Source organism: Meles meles, chromosome 2 (assembly GCF_922984935.1).
Source record: "Meles meles chromosome 2, mMelMel3.1 paternal haplotype, whole genome shotgun sequence".
In the NCBI taxonomy this organism is placed as follows: domain Eukaryota; kingdom Metazoa; phylum Chordata; class Mammalia; order Carnivora; family Mustelidae; genus Meles; species Meles meles.
In genome coordinates this window covers 101093954-101119592 of record NC_060067.1, presented here as the reverse complement: position 1 = coordinate 101119592, position 25639 = coordinate 101093954, and the positions used below count along the sequence as shown (strand labels likewise).

The following is a 25639-nucleotide window of genomic DNA, read 5'->3' as shown; positions in this document are numbered from 1 at the left end:
AGAGGATACTATTGATCAAGTTTAGTTGTTTTTATTAATAAACTATTAGTTACCTTTTGTTACACCTCATTCTTGCTTTTATGATTTGAGCAGATGGCTGGTTTTGTAAGGTTAAGCCATGAGGAAAAACAACAAACTAACGCAGCTACTTCAATTATTATAACCAGTCATTATACAAGACCTGAATATACTGCAAGTAATATCTCTGAATTTGAACAATGCAACAAAAGATATGTGGAAGAATCTTACCTAATGGGTTTCATTCTACTTCAAAGTTACTGAAGTCAGTCTACTAAACAGTTGTTTTTATAGAGATTCCATTGTCTTCGTTAGATGTTATTCTTGTTTTGTACCACGATAAAATATTATACATTATGATTTCCTGATAATCTCATACCTTCTACAAATTTTGACAGAAATGCTTTTTCATCTTACGAAAAATTAGAAGCGAATAAAACTGTGCTCGCTTCGGCAGCACACATACTAAAATTGGAAGCTAATAAAACTTTTAATTAATATTATTAGTATAGTTTACAGGTTCACTGAAAGAAAGCCTGCTCCAGATGTGTTTAATTGCTTTTGTCCTCACAGTTCAATTCTCTCTTCCTTAGAGCTTCTTGGTGCCTCAGTTTCTCCACCAGTGAAGTGAATACAGCCTTATCTGTTGCTGGAAGAAGTATGTCAAAAGGTTTTAAAGACATAGCATTATTTGAAGGCAATATAGTTTTATTTAAAAATATTAGTATTGTATTTCTTGCAGAGAGCTGGGGTTTTCTTTTTGCTTGTTCTTTTCTTTATGCATTTATTCTATGGATAGGGCAAATACCATTCTCAAAATCTAAATACATGTTCTGTGGTACATGATTCAAGTGAAAACATCAGTAAGAACTCACATTTGGCTATATATATATACACACACACACACACACACACACACACACAGAGAAATCATTACAGATTGTACATGTACATAGGTTAATACACATACATATTTCCTAGCTCTGTTTGCTGGGAGGGTCTAGCAGTGACACCCCTATAGCAATGAGCTCATCCAGCACCCAGATATTGGTTTCTAAGTTCCACTAGAAACCATTCTCTAATAACAAGAACCGGTGCTCTCTGAAGAAGAGGCTGATTCTAGCACTGGAAATATACAAGACAAGCCCAGAGCAACATTCTTACTTTCTTGCCAGGAAATATGGAAGTGCTCAAAAATCAAAAGGATGGGGACACATTAAAGACCAACAGGAGCCAACCTGACATAAATCCCATTAGCTGAGTTGGAATAATTTAAGCAATAAAATAAACATTACCCAAAGTCTAAAGAAATATGCATGAGTCCACACTGATTAAGTAACTGAATAAATGGGAGGGGTGAGGAGACCAATCCTTTTTACAGAAAAATCCCAAGTACTATATAAAGATACTCCCCTTCCAGTAAGTAGAACAGAATCTTGCCACCCTCCACCTCCCACAGACTGACTTGAGGCCTAGCTTCCAAAGAACAGAAGTATGGAAAGGGAAAGAGTAACTTCACAGTGGAGAAAGCTGACAGACACTACCTTAAGCAAGTTTTCAGAGTTGACACACCAAGTTAATAACATTTGACTACAGATGTGATTTGATGAGAAGAATGCTTTATGGTTTTTTTCCTTAAATATCCACAACCCCAGTACAATTATGAGGGAAACATCAGACAAGCCCAAATTGAGGGGCATTCTACAATATAGCTGATCAGTACTCGTCAAAACTGTTAAGATATTGAAAAACAAGCCTGTGGAACCATCGCAGACCAGAGGCTTATCAGACATGATGACTAAATGCAATGTGGTATCCTAGACTGGATCCTAGAAAAGAAAAATGACATTAGTGGAAAAACAATACAATCCAGATGAAGTCTAGAGTTTAGTTAATAGCAATTACTAATGTTGGTTTCTTAACAAATGTTTCATGGTTATGTAAAATGTTAACATTAGGGGTAAGGAGTATATAGCAAGTCTCTATCTTTGAAACTTTTATGTAAATCTAAAATTATTCCAAGATAAAAATCTTAACACATAAAAACAGCTTCCACTGATGTTTGTATATAACTATGAATTAAATATTTTATAGAATTCTGAGTCTGTCCTCTTGAGGAAGCCAAGAAAATCCACACATTTATTCTAAGTTTAAAGATACCTGGTCAAGTATTTCAACAGTAAATACTGGGAAAGATTAAATATGGATAATGGCTTATAAAACTGTTAACCTTTTTAAAAGTCTGAAAGTATCAATTAAGGGTTCCAAACATTTAAGTTAGAACCCAGTTTGCTCCATTAGTCTTAGGGATACACTTGTCTTATCCCATAGATGGCACATCTCTTAGCAGAAAAGCTCCATCATCTTAGTTTGGGAAGTTACTAGATTTTTAGCAACGATACCTATTCAAAGTTAGGAATGTGGCCCTTTCCCCAGAATATATTTTTTTCTCTGCCCCTTTGCCTGTAATGACTTAAAGAGAACCACCTCTCCTGCAGCTATCCTTTCTGATGTTCCAAGCATTTTATCTTTGTAACTTTGGCTATAAGTTACCCAAAAGCTATCCATGGCTTGGGATCCTAGGCTAGGGAAAGCCAACAATTAATGGTAGGCAAAGAGCAGTAGAGGAATACAGCTGCGCTTTCCAAAGGAAACTTTGGAAATGAGAAACCTTCAACATGTACAGACATTTCTAGAGGCAGCTGAGGTTCTGGAATTTGCTTTTAAACATCTGCTAACAATTTTCAATGTAAATAAAAAAGCTACAAAAGATAGTTCTTTGTATCTTGCTTTACCATTCCTTTTGATTCCACAGTTAAAGACTTAAAAAAAAAGTATCAAGAACAGTATTTATTAAGACCATTATTAGGAAAAGGTTACAGACTTTTCAAAATATACCCCAATCTAGTATGAGGACCAAGTACTAGGGAAAAAACACCAAAGCATAGCAGCATATAATGCTCTAATCTGTATGTGAAGTAACTTTTCAATTGTGTCATTAAATCCATCTTTTCTTCAATTTACGCAAAGGTTATAGCAAAATATGATACCTGTCATATGAACGGTTCATAAAATAGGAGTGGCTGTGCTTCTGAATTTTGTTCATGTCACCTTCTAGACATATTACATAATACCTAGATACCCAGGTTTTGCCCCCTAAGAAGCCACCAGTTGATGGTTCCAATTTTCTAAGAAAAAAAGACATGGAAAACTTGTCCTGGCAACTAGTCTTATCATTAACAGAAGTGAGACTTATTCATATGCTCGATGGGCTACAGGAAAACAGTATATTATGTGTTAATTAAAATAGAGAAAAAATAAAGTCAGATCTTTCCAGGTATAAATGTATATTTAAAATCTTATAGTAAACATATACTTCTAAGTGAAGATTTTCCCGTATTTCCAAGTAAGATTATGTTCAACATACCTTGTAATCAATTTTACATTTGACCTCATTGTTTTGGTAAATACAGTTGTGAATACTGAGTTACAGACTCCTTTTAAAATATTCTCCCCTTAACATGCACCTCTTTCTGAGACTGGTCAAGACAATTCGGTACAATAACGCAGCAACATCCAGGAAGATCACCTCCCCCACATTTTCCTTTAGTTTGTACTTTTAATGTCAAAATAAAGTCTTAAAATAATCCTTTCACAAAAATAAGGCAGCTTTATGCTATAAAAACAGTAGTTCTTTGTCAAAGGCTATATTCTTCTGTCCTTATCTGCTGTCACCAACTGTCAGCATCTTCTTTAAAGATCACTTTTCTCTTCATAGCGACACCTACATGCGGCTCGTTGGCTGTCCAGATACGGTTTACAGCCTAAATGTATAACACTGTCAAACAAGAGCTCCACTGTGGTTTCACAGGCTGCAAAGTAAGAAAGTGCTGTTACTGCTGGCAACTGCTCTCCCTCCACACATATTACATGTTACAGCACAGTGTCAGGCACCTCCTTGGTGAGCTCTTAAACATCTGTTACATCAACGATCTCCCAAACCCTCGTGGGCCAGAAGCACACACACACAGACTTCCAGGGTTAGCATGCTGAGCATGTATCTACTTTTTTGTTTGCTCACAACCGTTCATCCCTATTTTTTTCTACAAGGCAAATGAGTCTCAATAACACAGTTCATCACGGTTACTTTTCCTTTTATCTGAAAAATGCCACTAATAAAGATGCCTTAGAACACACTTAATTTTGCAGTGCAAGGGAAGATTTTTAGGTGTAAAAAAAAATAAAGGTTAAAAACAGAGAAAGCACAGAATAGCTTTTAGTTATCCAAATACTCACACTAAGGAAGAAACTATTCATTGCAAAATCCTGACATTTTCAAACTTCTCCAGAAGGCTGTGCTGTTAAAGAACACAACCACCACAGAAGTGTAAAGACTATACTTATTCAATAGAACATTGGAAGGAAACTGGCTTCATCATTTAGCCAAATGAGTATGTCCTTAGATCAGAAGACAGGAGATACATCCATGTATGCGTCCACCATGCAACTAGCTTGCTCAGCCAAGAGCGTGCAAAGCTTTCAGAGGCTGGGAATTCAAGCTGCAGAGACTTCTTCCTTGACAGTTACTACTAGGAATTCAGAATCAGACCCATGACATTGTTCGGGGAATACTGCAATAGACAGAGCACGAGTTTTAAAATCGTAAGTATGGCGGCACCTGGGTGGCTCAGTGGGTTAAGCCTCTGCCTTCAGCTCAGGTCATGATCTCAGGGTCCTGGGATCGAGCCCTGCATCAGGCTCTCTGCTCAGCAGGGAGCCTACTTCCCCCCTCTCTCTGCCTGCCTCTCTGCCTACTTGTGATCTCTGTCTGTCAAATAAATAAATAAAATCTTAAAAAAAAAAAATAAAATCGGAAGTATACAACTTAGGACAAGTTACTTCCTGGAACTTCTGTTTCCTTCCTTGGAAAATTAGTACACCACTACCTACTTCTTTGGGTTTTTGTGAACACTGAGGAAAACAGATCTAAAATACCTAGCATGGTATCTTATGAAAATGCTTTAAAATGCATAGTTTCCTTTCTTGCACCTTCTCTTCCAATTTCAATGTATGATAAATACTTCGGCTTGACATTGAAAAGATTTTATAACTTTTAGTATTTGTACAGTGATTTGTATTTCCACAAATATTTTATTTTCTATCTTTCAACTCTATGACATGGGTATTATTTTATAAATGGGCACACTGATACACCTTTTCCCTTTGCTGACTCTGCTTCGTATCCCTTCGCTCTGAGTATGAGTATTTGCTGAATCCTGTGAGTCCTCCTAGCAAACTTGGAGGTGGTTTTGGGGACCCTCCTGACACAGATACATATGAAGAGACAGTTAAGCACAAATCCTCTAGAACTTCCCACTTGAAATCCTATGTGCTATACACTTAAAATCACTGGATCCAGGATTTCAAACTTCAGGCTCTCATAATTAGAGACAGACTACAGGGTACACGATCGTGGATGAATTCTTGTCTGCCTTGCATACCCTCTTCCCAAGGTTTCCTAACACTTTTTGCTTCCACGACTATAAATCATTTGAGATGACAAAATCAATGACTCCTCATCTCAGAAACTGAAGGGGCTGTGTCACAACAGATAAAGTAATACAAAGCGAAAGATTTCTAGTGGTAACTCCTATAGTGAAACATAAAGCAATCCATAAAACCTGACAAACTGCACTCATCTTCATCCTGCTGGATCCTCCTTACCCTGCACGTGCTGAGCCAGTCCTAGTGTCTTCTGCACATCCCGGCAGATCTTAGAGAGGCAATACTGGAATTCCTCATCGCAGTCGTTCTTGGTCTTGCCGCAGGTCTCATAGCACCTGTCATGTTGGTTACAGCACTTTGTCAGGGAAGGGATGCCAATATTAAGCTGAAAGAGGCATTTGGATGGATTATTGTTGGTGAAATTCAAAATTCCTCTGCTAAAGTAATGCATTCAAGTAGGCTTAGAAATCAAGGATGATGACTGCTGCATAACTCCCCAAATCCATTTCTGTCTATGAATGTTTTCCATTTTACTTATGCATCTGCCCATCACTCACTCACATGCACCTACATGCTCTCCCTCTCAGCCATGCCTCAGAACTCCCTATTTTGCAATATTCAGTTATCTGCTAGTAACAAATATAACTTCCAATTGTCCAAAACACAAAACATAGTTTTAAGAACAGAAAGGTCAGGCTAAGAGCAAAGACTGATTTTTGGACATTCCAAAGTAGTCTGTACCTCTCCCCCTATAAAATGTACTTTATATAAAGTATCACTGAAAACTTTTAAGCTCCTACAACTTACATTTTATCTTATTGTGGTTCAACCTTTAAGTATCAATTCCCTAAAGATACTGTTCCTTCAAATCTATAAATTATCTTTAAATGGTTTCAATAACTTTTATACGTAAAACCCTTATGTCCAGGAATCACTCATCAACATTTTTTTCTCACAATAGTTGGCTCAGATTCAGCTTCGCCTACCAAAAAACACAGCTATCTTATTTAGCTTTGCTTTAGTATAGAAAATATGCTTTATCTATACTTTTTTTATCCAAGTAGCATTACTCGTATAAATTTTTTAAACCATGTTTGTGACATGAAGAAATATATTTTTAATAATATTAATATCTATAAGATTAAAAAATTAAACATGAATTTTATTCCATTTGGTTTTGTTAGGACTTACTAATATGTTTTAGCTATAAAAGAATATAATAAACTCAATTACCATTATAACAAGCAAAATTATTTGTGATCCTGAGGATACGCTGACAGTCTTGCATAATTAAGGGTACTATACAGTTGGGGCACCTGGGGGGCTCAGTCAGCAGAGCGTCTGGCTCTTGATTTTGGCCCAGGTTATGATCTCAGGGCTGAACTGCTGGGCTCCACACTCAGCAGGGGGTCTGCTTGAGATTCTCCCTTTCCCTCACTATCTGCCCCTCCCCACCCTGACCTGTGCCCGCTTTCTCTCTAATAAATAAATCTTAAAAAAAAAAGAAAAGAAAAGAGTACTACATAGCCTACTGATCATAAAGCTTTTCAAATAAGAAAATAATGGTATTTACGTGAACACCAAACAGTGGAGAGCCACATCCATTCGGCGGGGAGGGTTTATAACCGTAACGTGGGAAAGGCTTAGATCCTATAAAATATAAATGGTATAATTAATTTTCAAGTATGATAAAAAACATGCAAAAAGGTCTATGATATACTACCAGATTAGCCTTGGAAATATTTAATATTTGGGTACTGACATAAGTGAATGTCTTTATTTAAGCCTATACTACACAAAACATGTAAAAGCTTACTCTGGACTTCAGGAGGTTTCAGAGAGTATATGTGAGACTGGGTCCATATATATGAAAGATAAATCCACCCTGTTTCCCTGTACATTCTAACACATTTTTTTGGTTAAAAACTTTTATAGGGCAAAACTGTATCTTCCCAACCTTCAGCCAATACTCCACTACACACAAACCTCAATAACCATTAACTAACCAGTTTACTCAAAGAGCTTAAAGCTAAGGAAGATAAGGTCACCCAATGAACATTTAATTGCCTTAATGCCATTGTAAGACATTACAGGACCACATATTCTAGCCTGGACTCCAACCAACCATTTCACAAATATACTTCTTTGCCAGCTAAGGAAAAAGGTCAGGAATAAAGATAGCTTGGTAACCATATTACTCCAGTTTTATTCTCCCTAATAGCACCAATGGTTCAGTAGCAAGGAGAAAGATGACCTTATCACAGCAATCTTAACTGCTGCAAAATACTTCAAAAATATCTCCTCATGAAATATATACATCACGTCAAGATACCAGTCACCTACTTTCTCTTGAATGTTTCCCACGATCCTTCTACAGCATCAAGAAAGAGCCTATTCCATTGTAGAATGGCACTAACTGTTCAATGCTTCCCTATTTTCTTTTGAGGAATCCTGTACCGCTGGGGAACACAAAACAAGCCAATTACCTATTTTACATAAGCAATCCTCCCAACATCTGGGACTCCCATTTATCTTCAATTCTAGAAGCAAAACATTCCCTGTTATTCCAAATACCTCTCCAGAGTTCCTTATTTAGGAAAAATACAAAGTATCCACCAAGTTTCAGGCAACTATTTATTACTAGAAGACCAAAGATAAGTTTACCCTCCAAAAGTACATTGGGGGGGGCGGGGGGAAAGCAGCTCTTCCAGTAATCAACCATCAAAATAAGTAATCAACTCAAAGTAAGGATCTAAAAATGGTTTAAGTGAGTTGCTAAGACTTACATGCTTGACTGAAGTGACAACTAAAGCCTAAAGAGAGTATAACCTCAAGAAGATACAAAGCGTTAGCCTGCTCCACCCAGTCTGAAGAATAGTACGGATGAAGAGAATGGTTATGATGGATCAAGGAAAGAGGAGGTCAATGACAGAAGTTAGTCTTGCTTCTCCAGCACTGTTCAAGAAGGATGGTTGTTTCTAGGCCCTTGGAAAGTGAAGGTACATGCCTCAAGCTATCACAGATGAGTCACTGTGATCCTTCACCTCCTGCTTTTGGTCCTTCGTTCTTGAGATTGTTTATGATTTGGCTTTCCACTTAACAGGGCCCAAAGAGGGAGGATATACTAATCACCCAGGTAGCTCATGGGCACCTCAAACTTTAGATGTACCTCCTGACGTTCATCCCGAAACCTGCACCATCCATAGTTCCCTCTTCTCAGATAAAAGCAACTCCAACATTCCCAGCACTCAGGAAAAAAACCTTAGCCATCTTTAATTCTCCCATTTTCTTATATCCCACATCCATTCCACAGCATGTCCTGCTGACTCTACCTTCAAAATATCCAGAATCTAATCACTTCTTCCCAACCCACAGCTACCATCCTGCTCTAAGCCACCATGGATTATTGCCATGACCTCCTAACATCTCCCTACTTCGCTTTCGCCACTCCACAGCACGCCCACATCACCTCTAGCCATTGTCTATTCTCAACACTGAACCTGAATGATCCTATTAAAATGGTAGATCGTTTTTCTTCTGTCAAAACCCCTCTAATGGCTTCTCATCTTATTCAGAATAAAAGCCCACATTCCCTTCCAAGGTTTAGAAACTCTGTATAATCTACACCGCCACACAACACACCATGACTTCTCTGACCTCATCTTACTATTCTCTCTATCCTCACTTCAGTCCATCACATCTGACTTCTCCATTATTCCAGACACTCCAAGTCTGCTCCTGCCTTAATGCCACTCAACCTGCTGTTCTTCTATGTGGAGGCTCTTCCTTCATGTTCTCAGCAATGTCTTCTCTGACCATACCATATTTAGCATGCATAACTGTCAAACATATTATGTTATTAACCTACTTATTATCTGTCTCCCCATACTAAAATATAAACTCCATGACAGCATGAATTTCTGTTTTGTATCTTCAAAGCCTCGAACACTGCCCAGCGTATGGTTAGGTTATCAATAAATATTTGTTGATGAATGAACGAATAGGCAGGTGACTTGGAATGCAGTTCTAATATTCATTATAAATAAACTGGTACTGCCGCTTATCCTTCAGTCTCCTTTAAGTTTGGCAAGCATTGATCAGCCTCCAAAGCTTGATCACTTCTCGTTTGTCACATCTCTTTAAAATGTGCCATCCCAAACTGAAAACCAGGAGGTGTGATGGGCCTATTTTGAAGTAGATAAAGTCTTGAATTAACAGAGCCCAAGACAGTTAGCATATATTTTAGCTATGTCTCAGTACTAAGATACATTGGACAGTAGGAAAAAAAACATCAGTTCTTTCTAAAATAAACTCTATCTACTGCTAGAGACTCAGCATCTCTACAGCTTTAATTTTGAGCCTAAATATTAGATGATGTATCAGAGCTACTACTCCCTGAAATTTGTAAGCCAGTACAGGAAGCAAAGAAAAAAATGAAATGAGAAGAACTTAAAAAACAAACCAAATCCACTGGGTACAACTACACGGAAATACTATTCATTGATTCTACTTGTTGACTTAGGCAAATGCTCCTCTCTTGATGCTTTGTTTTATCATCAGTATGGACAGATAAAATCTAAAGATTTGCCTGGACTGAGGTAACGACAGATCTTTTCTATATGTTTTTTTAGAAATTTGATGTAAATACTTCCAAATGGACCAATTTCGTTCACGTCAATGACACTGAAGTCAATGAGAAATAGATAGGGAAGGCTGTTGGGACAAAGACCTTAGCACTGTGCTTTATAGGAAATGCAGTGTAGAATTCAAACAGCTTTTCCAAACACTTGAGGTTTTAATTCATGAATTGATCTTCAGAGGGCCCTTGTGCTACTTTATTTTTCTAGTTCACTCAATCTCCTATTTTCCTCAATGTCTACCACTTCCATTCCCATCTTCGTTCTTAGCTGATGACCTTGATTCCTACTTCACTGAGAAAACTGTGAAGTGATCGGAAGAGAACTCAGACACCTATCCACCTAATCAGCATCGGTGCTCCTATCCCCTACCTTTGTTCCTATTAACAGGGATAGGCCATCTGTGCTCTTGGCCAACCTATTTATGCACTGGAACCCACTCCTCTCACTTACCTAAGGAACTGACTCCAATAATTCTTCATTTCTCCCTCCACGGTGTTTTCATTCTCTACTGAATCGTTCTCAAAAGCATACAAATATGCTTTGATTTTTTCCTAATGACTTTTTTCCATGGTGTGCCCTATTATAGTTAAGGGCAACCCCATCCTTCCAATCATTTAGGCCAGTTAAGTTTTGGAATCATTTTTTTACCCTACTCACACCTTCCTTCTGAGCTATCAGCAAATCCTTCAGGCTCTTCCTTCAGAATATCATCCCTAAATCCAACCACTTCTCACCACCTTTCTTGCTTTGAACCTGGACAAAACCACCACCATCTTGTGTCTGAATTCCTGCCCCTGTCACTCTGCCTCCGTTCTTGCTCTCCCACCTCCCTGGAGTCTTATCCTCTGCACAAGAGCCAAAGGGATCCTGTTAAAACATGTATCACTGAAGGAGCTACTTATTCATAATTCTAAAACACTTTACAAGCCAATTTTGTTTTCTATTTTTCAAAAGAAATCAAGGTTTTTCTTTCTCAAATCTTCTTTGCAGTTGGGGGAAAAAAGTTAAGAAAAAAAAGTGACCACATAATCTGTTCCCCTAAGAAACTACTTCAATCTCAATAAAGCCTTCTTCCCACCGGAGGGAGGATGGCCAGAAGGGAGCAAGTCTCCATTAAGCCAATCCTTTTGATAAAACAAAGATAACTGAATTCAACAAGTCTGTGCCCTTTAATCTGATCATCTTCTCCCTACTACCAAGTCTTTTTTTAAGTTCCCTTTAACCTCTTTACTGCAACTATTAAACACCCCTTGATTGTCATGCTCCTCTAGCTTTGGGATTTGTCTGTTTGTTTTGTCCTGATTTGATCACTTGCATTCCAAAATACCGGAAAGGTTGAAACAGGGTTCCAGGGAGATTCCTCAAGTAATAGCAATTAAAGAACAATATTCATTATATTGGAATTATCAACATGGTGACTTGGAACCACAATTCTATGAGCCGATAGCATTACTAAGACACAAAAGGATGTTCACTGAAGCATACCATTTCCTAAACTCTCAAGTTCATTTATGCTGGAGATCTTCCTTGAGACTCCATATGGTAAATTTAGTAAGGCTTGTTGAAGATAAAAAGGGTTTAGTAAAACAAAACATCAAAGTCATCTTTATTAATAGGAACAGTATCCATTCAAGGTCAGACCTATTTCAAATATAAATAAACTCTAGAAACCCTGATTCATCACAAGTTTATGAAGATTGCTTATTGAAGATGTACACCTTTCCTATCTCAGTAAATGGCAACCACATCCTTCCTTTGGCTCAGGCCAAAATCTTCGGAGTCATTCTCAACTGGTCTTTCTCCTAGGTCCTTGTCACCGGCCATTCCCTCTGCCTGGAGGGTTTTATCCCCAGATCATCACAGTGTCACCTTCAGCATTTTCAGATTTCTTCTCAAATGCTGTCTCATCAGTGAGACCTTCCCTGAACAACTTATTTAAATGAGGAAACTGCCTCCCAACACCATCACTGTTTTTACTATAGTTCTCAAAACACTGCCATACTTCAGACCTACATATACTGCATTTTGGGCTTATTTTACTTATTTTTTAGTTTACTGTCTCTCCCCACCAAAATGTAAGCTCCATGGACAGGAATTTTGTGTTGTTTACTGCTGAATCTCCAACTGGTAGAACACTTGAGACGTAACAGGCACTCAAATATTTGTATAATGAATGGGGATGACTAAGTAAAATGATGACATCCACCTCAGGAAAGGCAGTATTTAATTTTCAAATAGTTCACTTATTCCTCCTAACAAGCTCTACAAGGACAAAAACATCCTTCCCCATTGCATACTGGTGGTTAACATTTAGGCATGAATTTAGGAAGGAAACATTTAGCCCTTCATAGCACATGAGCTATGGCTCATTCTTTATCTCCATTAACATAAAACTAGAAATTATTTTGAGAATTAAAGGCAGCAAATGGCATCACAGTTTCACATGACACAGATTTCTTTTAAATTCACCTACATGCAATCTGGTTTTACTGGTCACTGAATTCCCTATTGCTTTAAGCTGCCAAGCATTAAATGAACTAGGCCCCGACTTTGTCTACTCTTATTGGAAACATGATTTTCCAATAAAAATCTTAACATTTTGAATTTCCAAAGAGAAGCCTGGGTACTTTATCTGAGCTGCTACAATATTTAAACATCAGAAAAAGCAAGTGCTTGAAAAAAAAGGTATCTCCTAAGACACTGAGTTTATTAGTACCAAAAATGCCACCGAACAAGTTCTCAGATTCAAAAAGAACTAAAGTTAAAAAAATATGAAAAGCAAATCAAAACAATTACTAGTATTAACCAACAATGGAGAAGAAGTGTCACTATCAAGTCGTGATAGACAATTTCTGGAAGAGTTATGAGAACTCTTTCTCAACAATAGAGCACACCAAAAGTCTGTACAAAGGTCGCAATTTATTTTCTGTAGCCCTGCAGGAAAAGAAAACAATTAAAAGCAATTCTTAAGAAAAGTAAAACGTCATGATTAAAATTCTGTTTATGCTGCACGTTCGGCTGACTAACGGCGCTAAAATATGGGGCTAAAATCGTTCTGTTCCGCTCCAGTCCCACGATGCGTACGTCACAAAATTCTGAGGCAACTTCGTGCAACAGCAAAAGAAAAAGGGAGAGAGAAAAAGAAAAGGTAGTAATTCAAAAGCAATGAAAACAGGTCGGAGTGTACACCTCCTGTGACCTCTTATATTCTAACAATGGTGGTGCGAACTTCTAACTTGATTGCTCAATCACAAGAACGCTAAGACTCTAGCAGTGGTTAAGTTTTTCCACGGCTAGAGGACAACGTCAAGGTCTGCCTTGCATCCCACACCTCCACGACCTCCGTCCCTGCAACACCCAGAAAGCGAGGGCCTCGCAGGGCTGGGCTCCCTCTCACCGTCATTGCACTTGTACTGGCAGAGCCCATCCTCGCCTCCGAGGAGGTCCAAGGCGGCGTTCAGGTACGTGTCTATCTTGTGAACGCCGTTCCGGATGGTCTTCAGCGTGGCCCGCCAGTCGGTAGTCTGGGCCTGCTCCTGGCACCTGAGAGCGGCAGGCACGAAGAGGAGGAGGACGAGGGCGAGCGCGGGCTGCGGGAGCAGGGCCATCCGCGCAGCACCGGGCGGTGCCCCCACGGAGCCCATAGGGCACCCTAAGCAGCGGCGCCAGCCCGGGGCTCGGCGTCCCCAGCAGCCTCCATGCCCACGCCTCCTTCCGAGCTAGTAGGCGGGGCCTCACCGCTCTTACTCTGCTCTGGCGGGGAGGCGGCGCTGTCGCGAAGACGCGCGGCACCGCGCACGCGCTGGCCTGGTCCCGCGGCCCCTACTGTGCGCTTGCGCGCTAGCGTGGTGCGTCAGAGGCCGGCGAACCCGGAGTGAAGAGTAGTGGGGAGGAGCTCCTCGTCTAAGCGTTGCTCGCGGAGCTCCTCCGCAGGGGCTCTAATTAGTACTGTCTGAGGGGAGAGCCAAGTGAAGAGCCCCCACTTGACCTGTCAGGGTTCAGCACAGCAATCGCCATCCCTCCCCACCCCACCCCCGTCCCTAGGGACAGGCTTTTATGGGTGTGGACGCCGTGGGACAAATCGGTTCCCCTAACCCCTTAGAGAGAGCACTGCGAGGGGTCCAGCTATGCTTCGGTTTGAGGACGTGATTCTGCGTGACACGTGGATCCCCTCGCGTGCTTTCGGTTGTCGCGGCTGGGGGAACGGGAGCCGGAGCGGTCAATCCAAGGGCGAGGTGGTCCCTGAATGACTAGCATGAGTTAGAGCCTCATTTACAAATTCTGGAAGAAGAAAAGAAAGAAAAAAAAAAAGGAAATTCTGAAAGAAAACCGTTTGGCAAAAACTATGAGTTTTCTTTCCTGATAAGGAATAAACGGGACTCTACACTTGAATACAGTTTTTGTTTTGTTTTTTTTAACCTAATTGGAAATCACTGTTTTCGTGCTCGCCATATTTTGTAATTTGATAACTCCGGTGAAATTTCTCAGTATTTTTCCCCCTGCGCTGTGCAGAATACTTAAATAATAATTGCAGTAGTGTTTTTTTGATGTTGTTTTGTTTTTATTTTTGTTTGTTTTTTTACCAGAGTTACAAATATCTGGTTGTGTTAGTATCCCGGAAATTCTAAGAATTTTACAGTAAGATTCCAGGGCAATATTGCAAGTGTTGGGAATAGATACGTCCTTTCTTACTAAAATTACCAATAAATTCTAGTTCGGCGTTTTGTGTTTGACACAAGCTTCCTAAGTGTAAGAAATATGCTCTAAAGAGTCCTTAGGAATTACATCCCTCTTTATTGAGAACTTACTCTGCTCCTGCCATCCACTTCACATGTACTATCTCACATTCAGAACACTGCTCTACAGGGATGTAGATTTTGGGTGACTTAGAAACAAAAAGGAGTCCCTCCTGGCAGACGCAGACAGATGTAGCCCAACCCCAGGCTGCGACCCTCAGCCAGGCTGTCTTGGGCTGTGATCTGCCTACGGCAATGGTGGAAGGGGAGACTTGTGCCAGAGAGGTGTTGTCCCCCTTTTACCGTGGAGGAGTCGGAAGTACAGAGAATTCATGTGAGGTTATCCTGTCAAAGTAGGGGCTCTTTCTACCTTCATGAGATGCCAAAGATTTTTTTTTCTTCATTTTTGGACAGCGCATTTAAAAACATTCAGAAAAGGGAACACAGAATTTGTTTTAGAAAGTTTTCTGGAGCATTGGTTTTCTCATCTCTAAAGTGTGGGTGTTGAATGAGATTATCTCTGAGGTCCCACCTAATTCCACCACCCAAAACCTTAAACCAGTTTTGGTTCTTTCAAGTCTTCAGAGAAACTCTCCCATATGTGAGTAAATATTCCACAAGAAAAGAGAGAATGTAGTAGCCCCATTCCAACCCTCAGTTACGGAAGCCCCGAAGGCTCTCGTTTTTTCCTTTCTCTAACATTTACTCCTTGGTGATCTCATCTAATTTCTTATACCTTAACTACAGCTTCTGCTCCAAAGATTCAGTCTGCTCTCTCTTCTCTTTGGAGATTAAATTCTCAAACTCCAGTTCCTTGGACTGATAGGGTTGTTCTCATTTTCTTTGAAACAAATTTCCTTTACCACTGTGTTCCCCGTAGGAATCACCACCATCTTTCCAGAAAAAGATTCTAAGTTTTATTTTTACATTTATTTCATATTCAATCATTAGATATTTGTTGTTCTGCTGCAGTAATTCCAAGATTTACTTTTCCCTCTTAATTCCTGCTGCGGGATAAAAGAGTCTGGCATTGACTACAGGACCAGCTACATAACTTGCAGGGCCAGCTACATAACTTGCAGGGCTCAGTACACAATAAAAAAGAGGGCTACGTGTTCAAAAATTATTAAGAATGTCAAGAGGGGGGCGCCTGGGTGACTCAGTGGGTTAAAGCCTCTGCCTTCAGCTCAGGTCATGATCCCAGGATCCTGGAATCGAACCCCGCGTGGGGCTCTCTGCTCCGCAGTGAGCCTGCTTCCCTTCCTCTCTCTCTGCCTGCCTCTCTGCCTACTTATAATCTCTCTGTCTGTCAAATAAATAATAAATAAAATCTTAAAAAAAAGAATTTCAAGAGGATGACAGGAGAGCATTAAAGCAAATGTGAAACATTTCTGAGTTCAGTGCCTTGTACATAGACACAGGATTCATGGCCATGAAGCCAGCCCTGACTGGTCATATCATGTAACTTCTAGAAGACCCCTTCCATCCTTTCTTCCTAACAGCATAAATGGTTTGAGAAGAGCCTTCTTTACAGGGCACTTTCATCTAATCAGTAAAACTTGTTATTATTGTGACAGACACTGTTGGTTGCAAACCCACAACTTCCAGGTCTTTCCTGCTAGCACAAGGCTAGGTTGTCTAGATATAATTTGACTATGGATGGGCAGGAGCTGAAGCCAGGAAGCCAGTAAGGATGTAACAAACCAGGTAAGACATTATTATGACTTGGCCCGGGGAAGGAGAATGGAGGTGTGAAAGTGGTCACATTCTAGATATAACCTGATGGTAGAGCCAGCAGGAATTACTGTTGGATTGAGGATGGTACACGAGGGAAGAAGGAATTAATGACCTTGAGGTTTTGGCTTTAGCACTTAGGATAGTGAGTTCTCACTAAATGACATGGGGAGGATTTCAGAAGGAGCAGATTTCAGGGAAAATTTAGAACATTAATTTCAGACATATCATGTTTGAGAAGCTTATTCTAAAGTTGTACTTCAGAAGTGGGATAAGAACTAGAAATTTATTTGAAGTCCTCAGCATAGAAATGACTTTTAAAGTCACGGGACTAGAAGAGATCCTCTAAAACAGGAGTATGTAGAGAAGCAGGACTAAGGATAAGTCATAGAAGATTGGGGAAATACGAAGTGGCAAAAGAGGCTCAAAGGGGCATCCAAGTGCAGCAAGAGAGTGCTTTATTGCAGTGTGTCTAGGTAAAACAGAACCATCCATTTGGCTGGTGTAGAAGAAGATGAGGACCTGGTATTGATTGCTGAATTTAATAACATGGAGGTCAAGGTGAACTTCACAGAAAACTTTCAGTAGAATACTGGGGACAAGACACATGTGTAGTGAGAGGAGAGAAAAAAAAAGGAAGAGGAATTGGAAAAAGCAATTTTGGTCAGTATTATCAAAACAAAATTATGAAAATATAAAAGATGCTATATATGTGCTGATTCTTGTCTACATGATACATGTACCTTGGAATGTGGTCTTCTGGGTGGCTGAGACTAGGCTGTGTTTTCTCTGCAGAGCTTTCCAGTCCAATTATAAGCATGGTCAGGCAGATACACCTTCTGGAAACCCCAAATGGTCGTTTCACTGTCATGGACGTCAAGGAATGTGATGATATTATTAATGAGTGAGAATGCCAAATGTATTGGGTTTAATGTAATGTATTAACCCAGAATGCTTGGAGAGTGGAATCCTCTCTGTTATTTGAAACAATACAAAATCAACAAAATACAAACGATCAGGGGCAATTTCTATTTGTTAGTCTTTTCCAATGTCTCGTTAAATGGCCTGAGCTCTGTTATTATGATGAAAATAAATGACACGTGGTGAAACCATTCCAGCCTTAATGATCAATCTTTGCCCAGTGTTAAGGCTAGAACACTGATTTCTAAACAGGGCTCAATTTAAGGGGAAAGAAGTGCTAGTTTCCAGCCTCTACCTTTAAGAAAAATAAAAAATTAATAGCATGAATAGCTTTCAAACCAGGGACAAGGTGAAGGACAAGAGATGGCTGCACCAGATCTATAAGCGCAGGTTGGTTCCATGATGTGTTGAAAATAATGGCTTTCCATTTTGGGTGTTCGTCATCAGGCAAATTTGATCAGTGTTTTAGTCTGCTTGGGCTACTGTAACAAAATCCCACAGACTAGGTGACTTATAAACAGCAGAAGTTTATTTCTAGACTTGTAGAGGCTGGTGGTTCAAGATCAGGGTGCCGGAGTGATCAGGTTCTGGACGGGACTCTCTTCCAGTTTGCAGACAGCTGACATCCGCGTCCTCACGTGATGGAGGATGGGTGGAATTTCTGGGGTTTCTTTTATAAAATACTAATCCCCATTATGAGGCCTCCAACCTCATGACCTAAGCACCTCCTGAAGACCCCACTTCCTAATACCATCCCACTGGGCATTAGAATTTCAACATGAGCTTTGGAGGAACAAAACATTAAAAGTACAGCAATCAGGGAGGAGATTTTCAAGTGATCTTTGTGGCTAGAATGTACGATTCCTCAGCATGCAGAGAGATGTGCTGGGTAGGATGGAAAGGAACCCACGTGGGTACGACTGCAGGGTTTTAGACCTTCAGGCTAAATTCAGCTCTGTGGTCTCTCTAGGTTGGATTTCTGGTTACTTCCAAACCTCTGACTGATTTTCAGTTTCATATCTCCTGCTGCATGCTATATACATCTTTCCTGGGCTCCCACAGACCTCACAGCTTCAAAATATCCTTCACTAATGAAACCAGCTTCTCTTTCTCTGTTTCCTTTATTTCTTTAATCAATAGCAACAGCAATCATCTCATTACCAAGAGAAAACTTGGGAGTTATTCTAGGCTCCTATCCCTCTCCTTAGTGCCGTCCTCTTTTTCTGTCCCCAGCTGCCATCTATTTCACTCCTTAATATATCTGGGATCAGTGTCATCCTCTTTAAAAGTGTCCTGCTGTAGTTTCCACGTTCGCCATTTTTTATTTGGATGGTTCCAATGGTCTCTTAAATGTCTTTCTTACCCCATCTCACCCCCTCCAATACATCTTCCTCAATGCCTCCAGGGTGAACTTCCCAAAGTCTTTCAGTGGTCCCCACTCTTTAGCATGACTGCCTCTCTGATCTGCCCTTTTCTCCCTTTCCAGCTCTTCAGTTGCACCCTGGGCACCCCCTCCGCTGTCATGCTCAACTCTGGGGAGGGCTTCTTAGACACTTCAGACTGATTTATGGGTCTCCTTTGAGTTTTCCTCTCTCTTGTCCCTGGCAAAGTGCAGCTTTATAATATTTTCTGTCTCCCTCATAAGATAGTGAGCTCTGAGAGTTAAACAGGAGATGATGGCAGCACTCCCTGTCTAGCGAGCTCTGTTTGTTGAGCACCTTCAGGAAAGACCACGCTAAGGCAAAGTAGCAGTAGCAGCAGCAGGTCAACAGTAGGGTCCAGTGCCCAGCCTCAGTGTGGAGCCTGCCGCCCGAGTTAGCGGCAGTGGGAGTCTGATAAGCAGGCCTACAATGCCCCTTGAGCATTATCCCCAGATGCGCAGCCAACTCTTTGGCTTTCCTGGAGATTCTGTGAACTGCATAATATCTTTGAACACATCTCCTCCCCCCCCCCCCCACATTAAATCTATTAGATTGGCTTCTGTGGTCAGCAGCCAGGAGCCCTTCCGTAGACCTCTTGACTAAGAGAATCCTGAAGTCCAGTCATCTCCCTCCTGCTGTTCCCAGGCTCTGGTCACATGGTGTCACTATGGGGAAGCTGGCTCTTCACTCTTCAGGCTCCAATTCTGTTCCACTCTACTGTGAAGCCTCCAGGTCCCAGGTCACTGTGCAGACTGGCTTCATCCTTCCAGGGGCCACAACGCTACCTTTTCCCAGCTTTCAGCCCTTAGTCCTCATATCCAGGCATCTTCAAAGATGCTACATGCTCCACGTTTACTGGGCCAGGACATGGTGGAAGTTTTAAAACACACCACAGATTTTTTGACACCCCTCCCATCAAGAGATGGATTATATTTGTTCCCTTCAACCTGCTCAGGTCTGCGATGAAAGTGAGGCTCCATGACTTCCAAGGCTGGGTTTATAGAGGTTGTCCTCAATTTCAGGCTCTCCTGGAACACTTGTAAGCTGTTATGTAAGAAGTCTAGAGCCCCTGAGTCCTCATGTTGAGAGCCCAAATGGAGAAGCCCACGTAGACAGAGATGCCTGAGAAGCCCCACTGTCTGAGTTCTCCCAGCCCAAGCACCAGATGCACGAGTGAAGAAGCCTTCAAGATGATCCTTGGCCCAGCCCTCCTTATCTGATAGTAACTACACTAGAGGATGGAAGAAATGGCCAGCTGACCCCAGTGAATTCCCAGACATGTGAACAAAATAAAAAACAATTATTTAAGTAAATATGTGGGGTTCTTTCTTCCACAGCCATAGATGACCAAATATTTTCCTGCATTCAGTGACAAAGGCCTGGGCAGCATGGGAGGGGAGGAGGAGTTAGTGTGCAATGGGCACAGATTTTTAGTTTGGGAAGATGAAAAATTCCTGGTTGCATAACAAGGGAACATAGTTAATGCCTCTGAACTGTACACTTCATTTTTAAAAAAGATATTTATTTATTTATTTATTTAAGAGAGAGGGAGAGAGAGGAGGAGGGGGAGAGAGGGAGAGAGAGGAGGAGGGGGAGAGAGGGGAGAAGGTCAGAGGGAGAAGCAGACTCCCCACGGAGCTGGGAGCCTGATGCAGGACTCAATTCTGGGACTCTGGGATCATGACCTGAGCCAAAGGCAGTTGCCCAACCAACTGAGCCAGCCAGGTGCCTTGAACTGTACACTTCAAATGGTTAAAGCAGTTAAAAAAATTTAAGTTTATGTTATCGAATTTTTTAAAAAGGAAAACAATCTGGGCAGTAAACAACTTTGGAATATATATAGAAATGGGCATTTCTCTTATTAAAACAATTAGGCTTTATCTAGGACTGAACCTAGGGATTGAAGGTAATATCTATGTGAAAAATAAACCTCAGTCTTCAGGATGATGACAGCTGCATTTTAAATTATAATAAAAGCAGCTAATGTTTCTTCACTGAGGACCCCTATGAACCAAGTGCTAGTGCTGCGGACAGAAGGAAGACAGTCTCTCTTCTGTCTTACAGTGTAGTAAGCAGAGGGCAGGAGCGGGTGTGCGAGCATCCTGGGGAAGAGTTAGACAAACCAGGGTCACGTGACAGAAAGAGACTGTTGCCCAGTGTTCAGTGGTTCCACAGGAGATCCCTGAGTAAATGCCATTTACTAAGAAGGGAGGAACTAGATAAAGAAGGGGCCATTTTGAGTCGGCTCTGTTTCTTCTGAGATGCTATTAGATGTTGGAGTGGAGAAGTTAAGTGCTCAGTGAAATACTAGTGTGGGATTTAGGAAGATCAGGGCTGGAGACACAGATTCGTGGGCCATTGGACTGTGGGTGGGATGTAGAGCTGACTCTAGGTAAGATTGCTAGGGAAAGCACAAAGTTGAAGAAGTGACCAGAAGGAAGAGACTAGGAAGGAGGCTGGGACCAGCCTGGAAGGCAGCAGGCCAGGTGGAGAGTGTGATGTCCTGACGGACCCACTGTGTCTTCTGCTGCTGGGGCAGGGGGAGAAGAGAGTAGCTAAGTGACCCACAGTCACTTAGCTACTCTCTAAGTGAGTTCTCCCAGCCCAAGGAGGTCAGTGGTTAGGTGACAGTATCTGTGGAGAGGTTTAAAGAGAGGGTCAAGGAGGACTTGTGAAATGGGGAACTAAAGATAAATCTTTCAGGAGAATTTTTAATACTTTCAGAAGCAGAGAAACGGGACAAGAGCTGTGAGGTCAGGTATGTTCCTGTGTCAGGTACTATGCCAACATTTCATTTAGTATGTGGTTTCATTTTTTCCAAACTTCTAGTTTCTATTTCAAAGGTAGAAAATGAGACACAAAGAAGATAATAAATTGCCCAGGGCCAAGTAATTAGTAGTTGGGGTTTGAATGCAGGCTTATGTGAATCCAGTGTTAATCAACGAGCAAAACCTTTAGTATAGTCAATATGTCCTCCCTGTATAAAGAGATCATTTAATCACATTTTCTAATAAATAAAGTATGTATTCCTGACTAAAATATTTCTTTGATAATTATACAGTGAAGTTCCAGTATGGAAGAAGCTTCACAGAGACCTTAAAAATATCCAATAAAATGTGCTTTATTATCTTTTTGCTAGAGAAGTACTAATTACGCAGTATCATTTCAACTAAAATCCAAATCCCAAGGGAAAAAGAGCAGAAGAGAGAGATCACAATTTTATACATTGTGCTGAGAAATAAGAGACCTTCCCACATGAAGGCCAATCCAGTCAAAATAATTGGCCACTTTGGTGTAAACACCTGGGTACTCTGGGTTTCCGCAGTTTTCACCCCAACTCACAACACCCCAAACGTAAGTCACATCGTTGACATCCTTACAGACTAAGGGGCCTCCGGAGTCCCCTTTACAGGCATCGATGGAACCGTCCTCTGTACCTGAAAAAGACAAAGGAAAAAGAAAATCACACGTGTGCTTCCATTTGTCGAGGCTGCCATGCCGACTTCCGATCTCCTCTGCCAATGCGTGTACCAGCTTTGGCTTTTTTACAGTTTGCTGACAGGAAATAGCACATATTCTCCCTCTATGCTGGGCCATAGAGCTGGCGAGGTGCAGGCTGGAAAACACTTTGTCTTCTGCTCATTCTCCCTATTTAGTGAGTGCTTCCTGTGCTTCCTCTGTTTTTTGCAAATTTATACTCTGACGAGATTGCAATGTGTAAGTAGCATCAAATGCTGACTGGGAAAATGATGAAATACTTCATGCTTATTGAGTGCTTCATATGTATTAGTCAGTCATCGTTTTGATCCTAAACCACAACCCGATGAGATAGATAAATATCATTATTTTCCTTATTTTCAGATGAGACAAATAAGGCCCAGAGAGGTTAACTAATTTGTCCAAGACAAAACAGCTACTAAGTGGCAAGAGGTTGGATTTGAACTCAAGGAGGCAGAACCCTTCGAGCTTTTCCTCTTAACTGTGATAACTGCCTCCAGGTAGGTTTTGTGCTATTCTCCCCTTTTGTCCTCTGTCATTCTGAACTCCATTTAAGAAGGGAGGGCACAGGGAATGGTCTGTTTACTTTCCTCTCACTCTTAGGACTTCCTAAGGTTTTAAAATCACTGATTCCAAAAGTTATGGGATATCAATGGCTTTGCCTTTTTCTGGACTACACTATTTATCTATTTATAAGTGGTTTTAATAAAGCATCGTAAATGCATTACCCTGGCTTTGGTTCCCTGCCTTTGCGTCACCACCAGAAGCAGGAAGTGTTGTAGCTGTGTTGGTGATGTGGGAAACAAAAGCAAAAGAAATGTAGCTTAAATTAAAATCTCCTTACAGTTCGCAGCCCACAGAGAGATACCTGAAACATGCAGAGCATGACCTTCCTCAAGAAATTCCCAGCTGCCTTAGTGCCTTAATGTTTAAAAGGAACCTTATCTTGGCAGCAGCTGCCCTTCAAGGTCCTTAAAGCCTAGCTTCCAGATTCCCTGGAGACTTGCGCTATCCCTCACCCCCACTCATTAAAAAGTATACAGTCAGTCATTCCTCACAGTCCCAGACAGCTCTTTCTGCCCACAAGGGCCGTCCTGTAAGTAGGGAAGGGATAAGGTCTTCGCAGGAGAGATAGGAGGCCCGGGACAGAGGGAGACTTGGAGACAGAGCAGAACAAGAGATAAAGGAACAAACCAAGACACAAGAATTTCAGGGCCACAAGCTTCCCAGTCAGTTCTCAATAAAAGACTGCCACTAAAAGCCCTCAGTGGCAACCCATTCGGGACCCCTCTCACTCTGGAGAGCTTTTTCTTTCCTTTCTGCTCTCACCTCCACTTAATAAACTTTCACTTCAGTTCACCCTTTTGTGTCTGCGAGATTCCTTGTTCCACTCTGTGAGACAAGAACCCTGCAAGCTTGCGATCTTAGGTAGGGGGGCTAGCACCAGCGGGACAGTAAAGGAGATGGTGGCAGGGGCCGTCCAAAGTGCCATGGCAGTGCTGAGGAGGGAGGATTTACTTTCAAGCGGACATGACTTGAAATGAGCTCATTCAGATTTTTGTTTAGAAAAAGTTGGGGTTTTGATCCTGGATCTGCCACTGATTGTCTGTAAGACTTTAGGCAAATTAGGTAACTGCTCCACGTCTCAGTTTCCTCATTTATGAACATCCCCAGTTTTGCAGATGGGGACGCCTGCTCAGGGCCCCGTGAGTCGTAATTGGTAAAAGCTGGGATAAAAACCCAGGCAGCCTGGTTCCAGAGTCTGTGCTTTTAGTCACCTTACTATACGGTGGCGTAAGGAAGATTTGTTTTCCTCTTCGTATTAGCATGAGGGATTGAGCTAAGAGCAAGGGAAGCACCAGCCAGGAGGTCCGATGGAAGGGCCCAAGCCCAGAGCGAGGGGTGGATTTGGTGAGGAGGTGAGAGGTTCTGGTAGGGGGTATGGACACAGACCTTACGGAAACCACTCCGTGCTTACCTGCACAGTCCATTGTTTTTTCATAATAGCGACCTGGATAAAACCTGGAGCAGTTGTTGATTAGGCTAACTTCGCCCCACTGAAGTAAATTGACTTTTTGGTTATCTAAGCAAAGGGAGAGAACAGACATTGAGAAGTTGCAAATGAGAAATCTAAATAAATGCTCTCATCACTTAGTAAGCCACGAGGCATAGAGAAGATGATATATACTCCTTAACACATATATCAGTTTTTGAAGAGAGTTCATTAACATATTTAATCACACACCACTCCTATGGCCAGTATCTCCAATCTTCTTTTTAAAACCAGTTAAAGGGCTGGCGCCTGGGTGGCTCAGTGGTTAAGCATCTTCAGCTCAGGTCATGATCCCAAGGTTCTGAGATTGAGCCCCACATGGGGCTCCCTGCTCCACGGCCCCTTGCTCCCAGCTTTTCCCTCTCCCACTCCCCCTGCTTGTGTTCCCTCTCTCACTGTCTCTCTGTCAAATAAATAAATAAATAAATAAATAAATAATCTTTTTTAAAAAAGTTAAAGGGCAGTTGTGAACACATGCCTGAAGTTGTTTTCATTTCACAGAGACCTGGCTGCTCTGAGATGAACAAGAGAAACTCCCTCCCCTCCAATTGCTGAGTCCAGCGGGGGTGGGAGGGTGGGGGGGGGAAGGGGGGGAGAAGTCGGTGATTGGGCTTTTCTCACATGAATAGCTCCTATCGTCTTACATCCCTGATTTCTTTGAAGGTGCTTGTTAAAGTGAAAAAGACCTTTTAATATAAGAAGTTAAATGAAGAAAATACATATGCAGTTATCAGTGTGTATGTTTTTGTGTGTCTGAAGTTCGTTTCCTGCGTGGTTTGAAAGAGGATTTAGGATTTCCTTTTCATTTGAGTTGGAGATGTAGGGCTTGAACTTTTTCATGTAAGGAGAGAAAAGGAGCAGATACTGTTGCTGATCGACAGCCCAGGAAGCTGAGAAAAACTTAAGAACAGGGGGTGAGATGTCTTGGGTATAAGGAGCAAGTCTTTGCCCCATCTTCCCCTCCTCCTTTTCCCCAAGCTTTCGGCAATTTTTATGCTCTAGGAGGGCAAGCACTGGACCTGACTGACAGGCAAACTCATGCTAGCACAAAGTAGTTGCTTAATAAATGTTTATGTAATTAATTCATCCATGAACTCTGTAACCCAATTATAC

At 41.3% G+C, this 25639-nt stretch overlaps 2 protein-coding genes across 4 annotated transcripts in view; both read right to left on the bottom strand.

Moving 5' to 3' along the window:
- Positions 1-13915, bottom strand: part of PLA2G12A (phospholipase A2 group XIIA) — a 29302-nt gene extending 15387 nt beyond the window's left edge. Inside the window, exons 1-4 of one of the 3 annotated variants that reach the window (XM_045992521.1) lie at positions 13561-13896; positions 8010-8063; positions 7097-7173; positions 5743-5908 (exon numbers count right to left, since the gene is read on the bottom strand). In XM_045992521.1, the coding sequence (XP_045848477.1) occupies positions 5743-5908; positions 7097-7173; positions 8010-8063; positions 13561-13807 (544 nt within the window). In that variant the 5' untranslated portion in view covers positions 13808-13896. Of the gene's footprint in view, positions 1-1617; positions 3891-5742; positions 5909-7096; positions 7174-8009; positions 8064-13560 lie in introns of those variants that run through there. The other 2 variants (XM_045992554.1, XM_045992530.1) reach the window with 2 other exon arrangements.
- Positions 13916-22080: 8165 nt separating this feature from the next.
- Positions 22081-25639, bottom strand: part of CFI (complement factor I) — a 50419-nt gene continuing 46860 nt past the window's right edge. Inside the window, exons 13-14 of the mRNA XM_045998198.1 lie at positions 24452-24556; positions 22081-22412 (exon numbers count right to left, since the gene is read on the bottom strand). Coding sequence (XP_045854154.1) covers positions 22195-22412; positions 24452-24556 — 323 coding nt within the window. The 3' untranslated portion in view covers positions 22081-22194. The remainder of the gene's footprint in view (positions 22413-24451; positions 24557-25639) is intronic.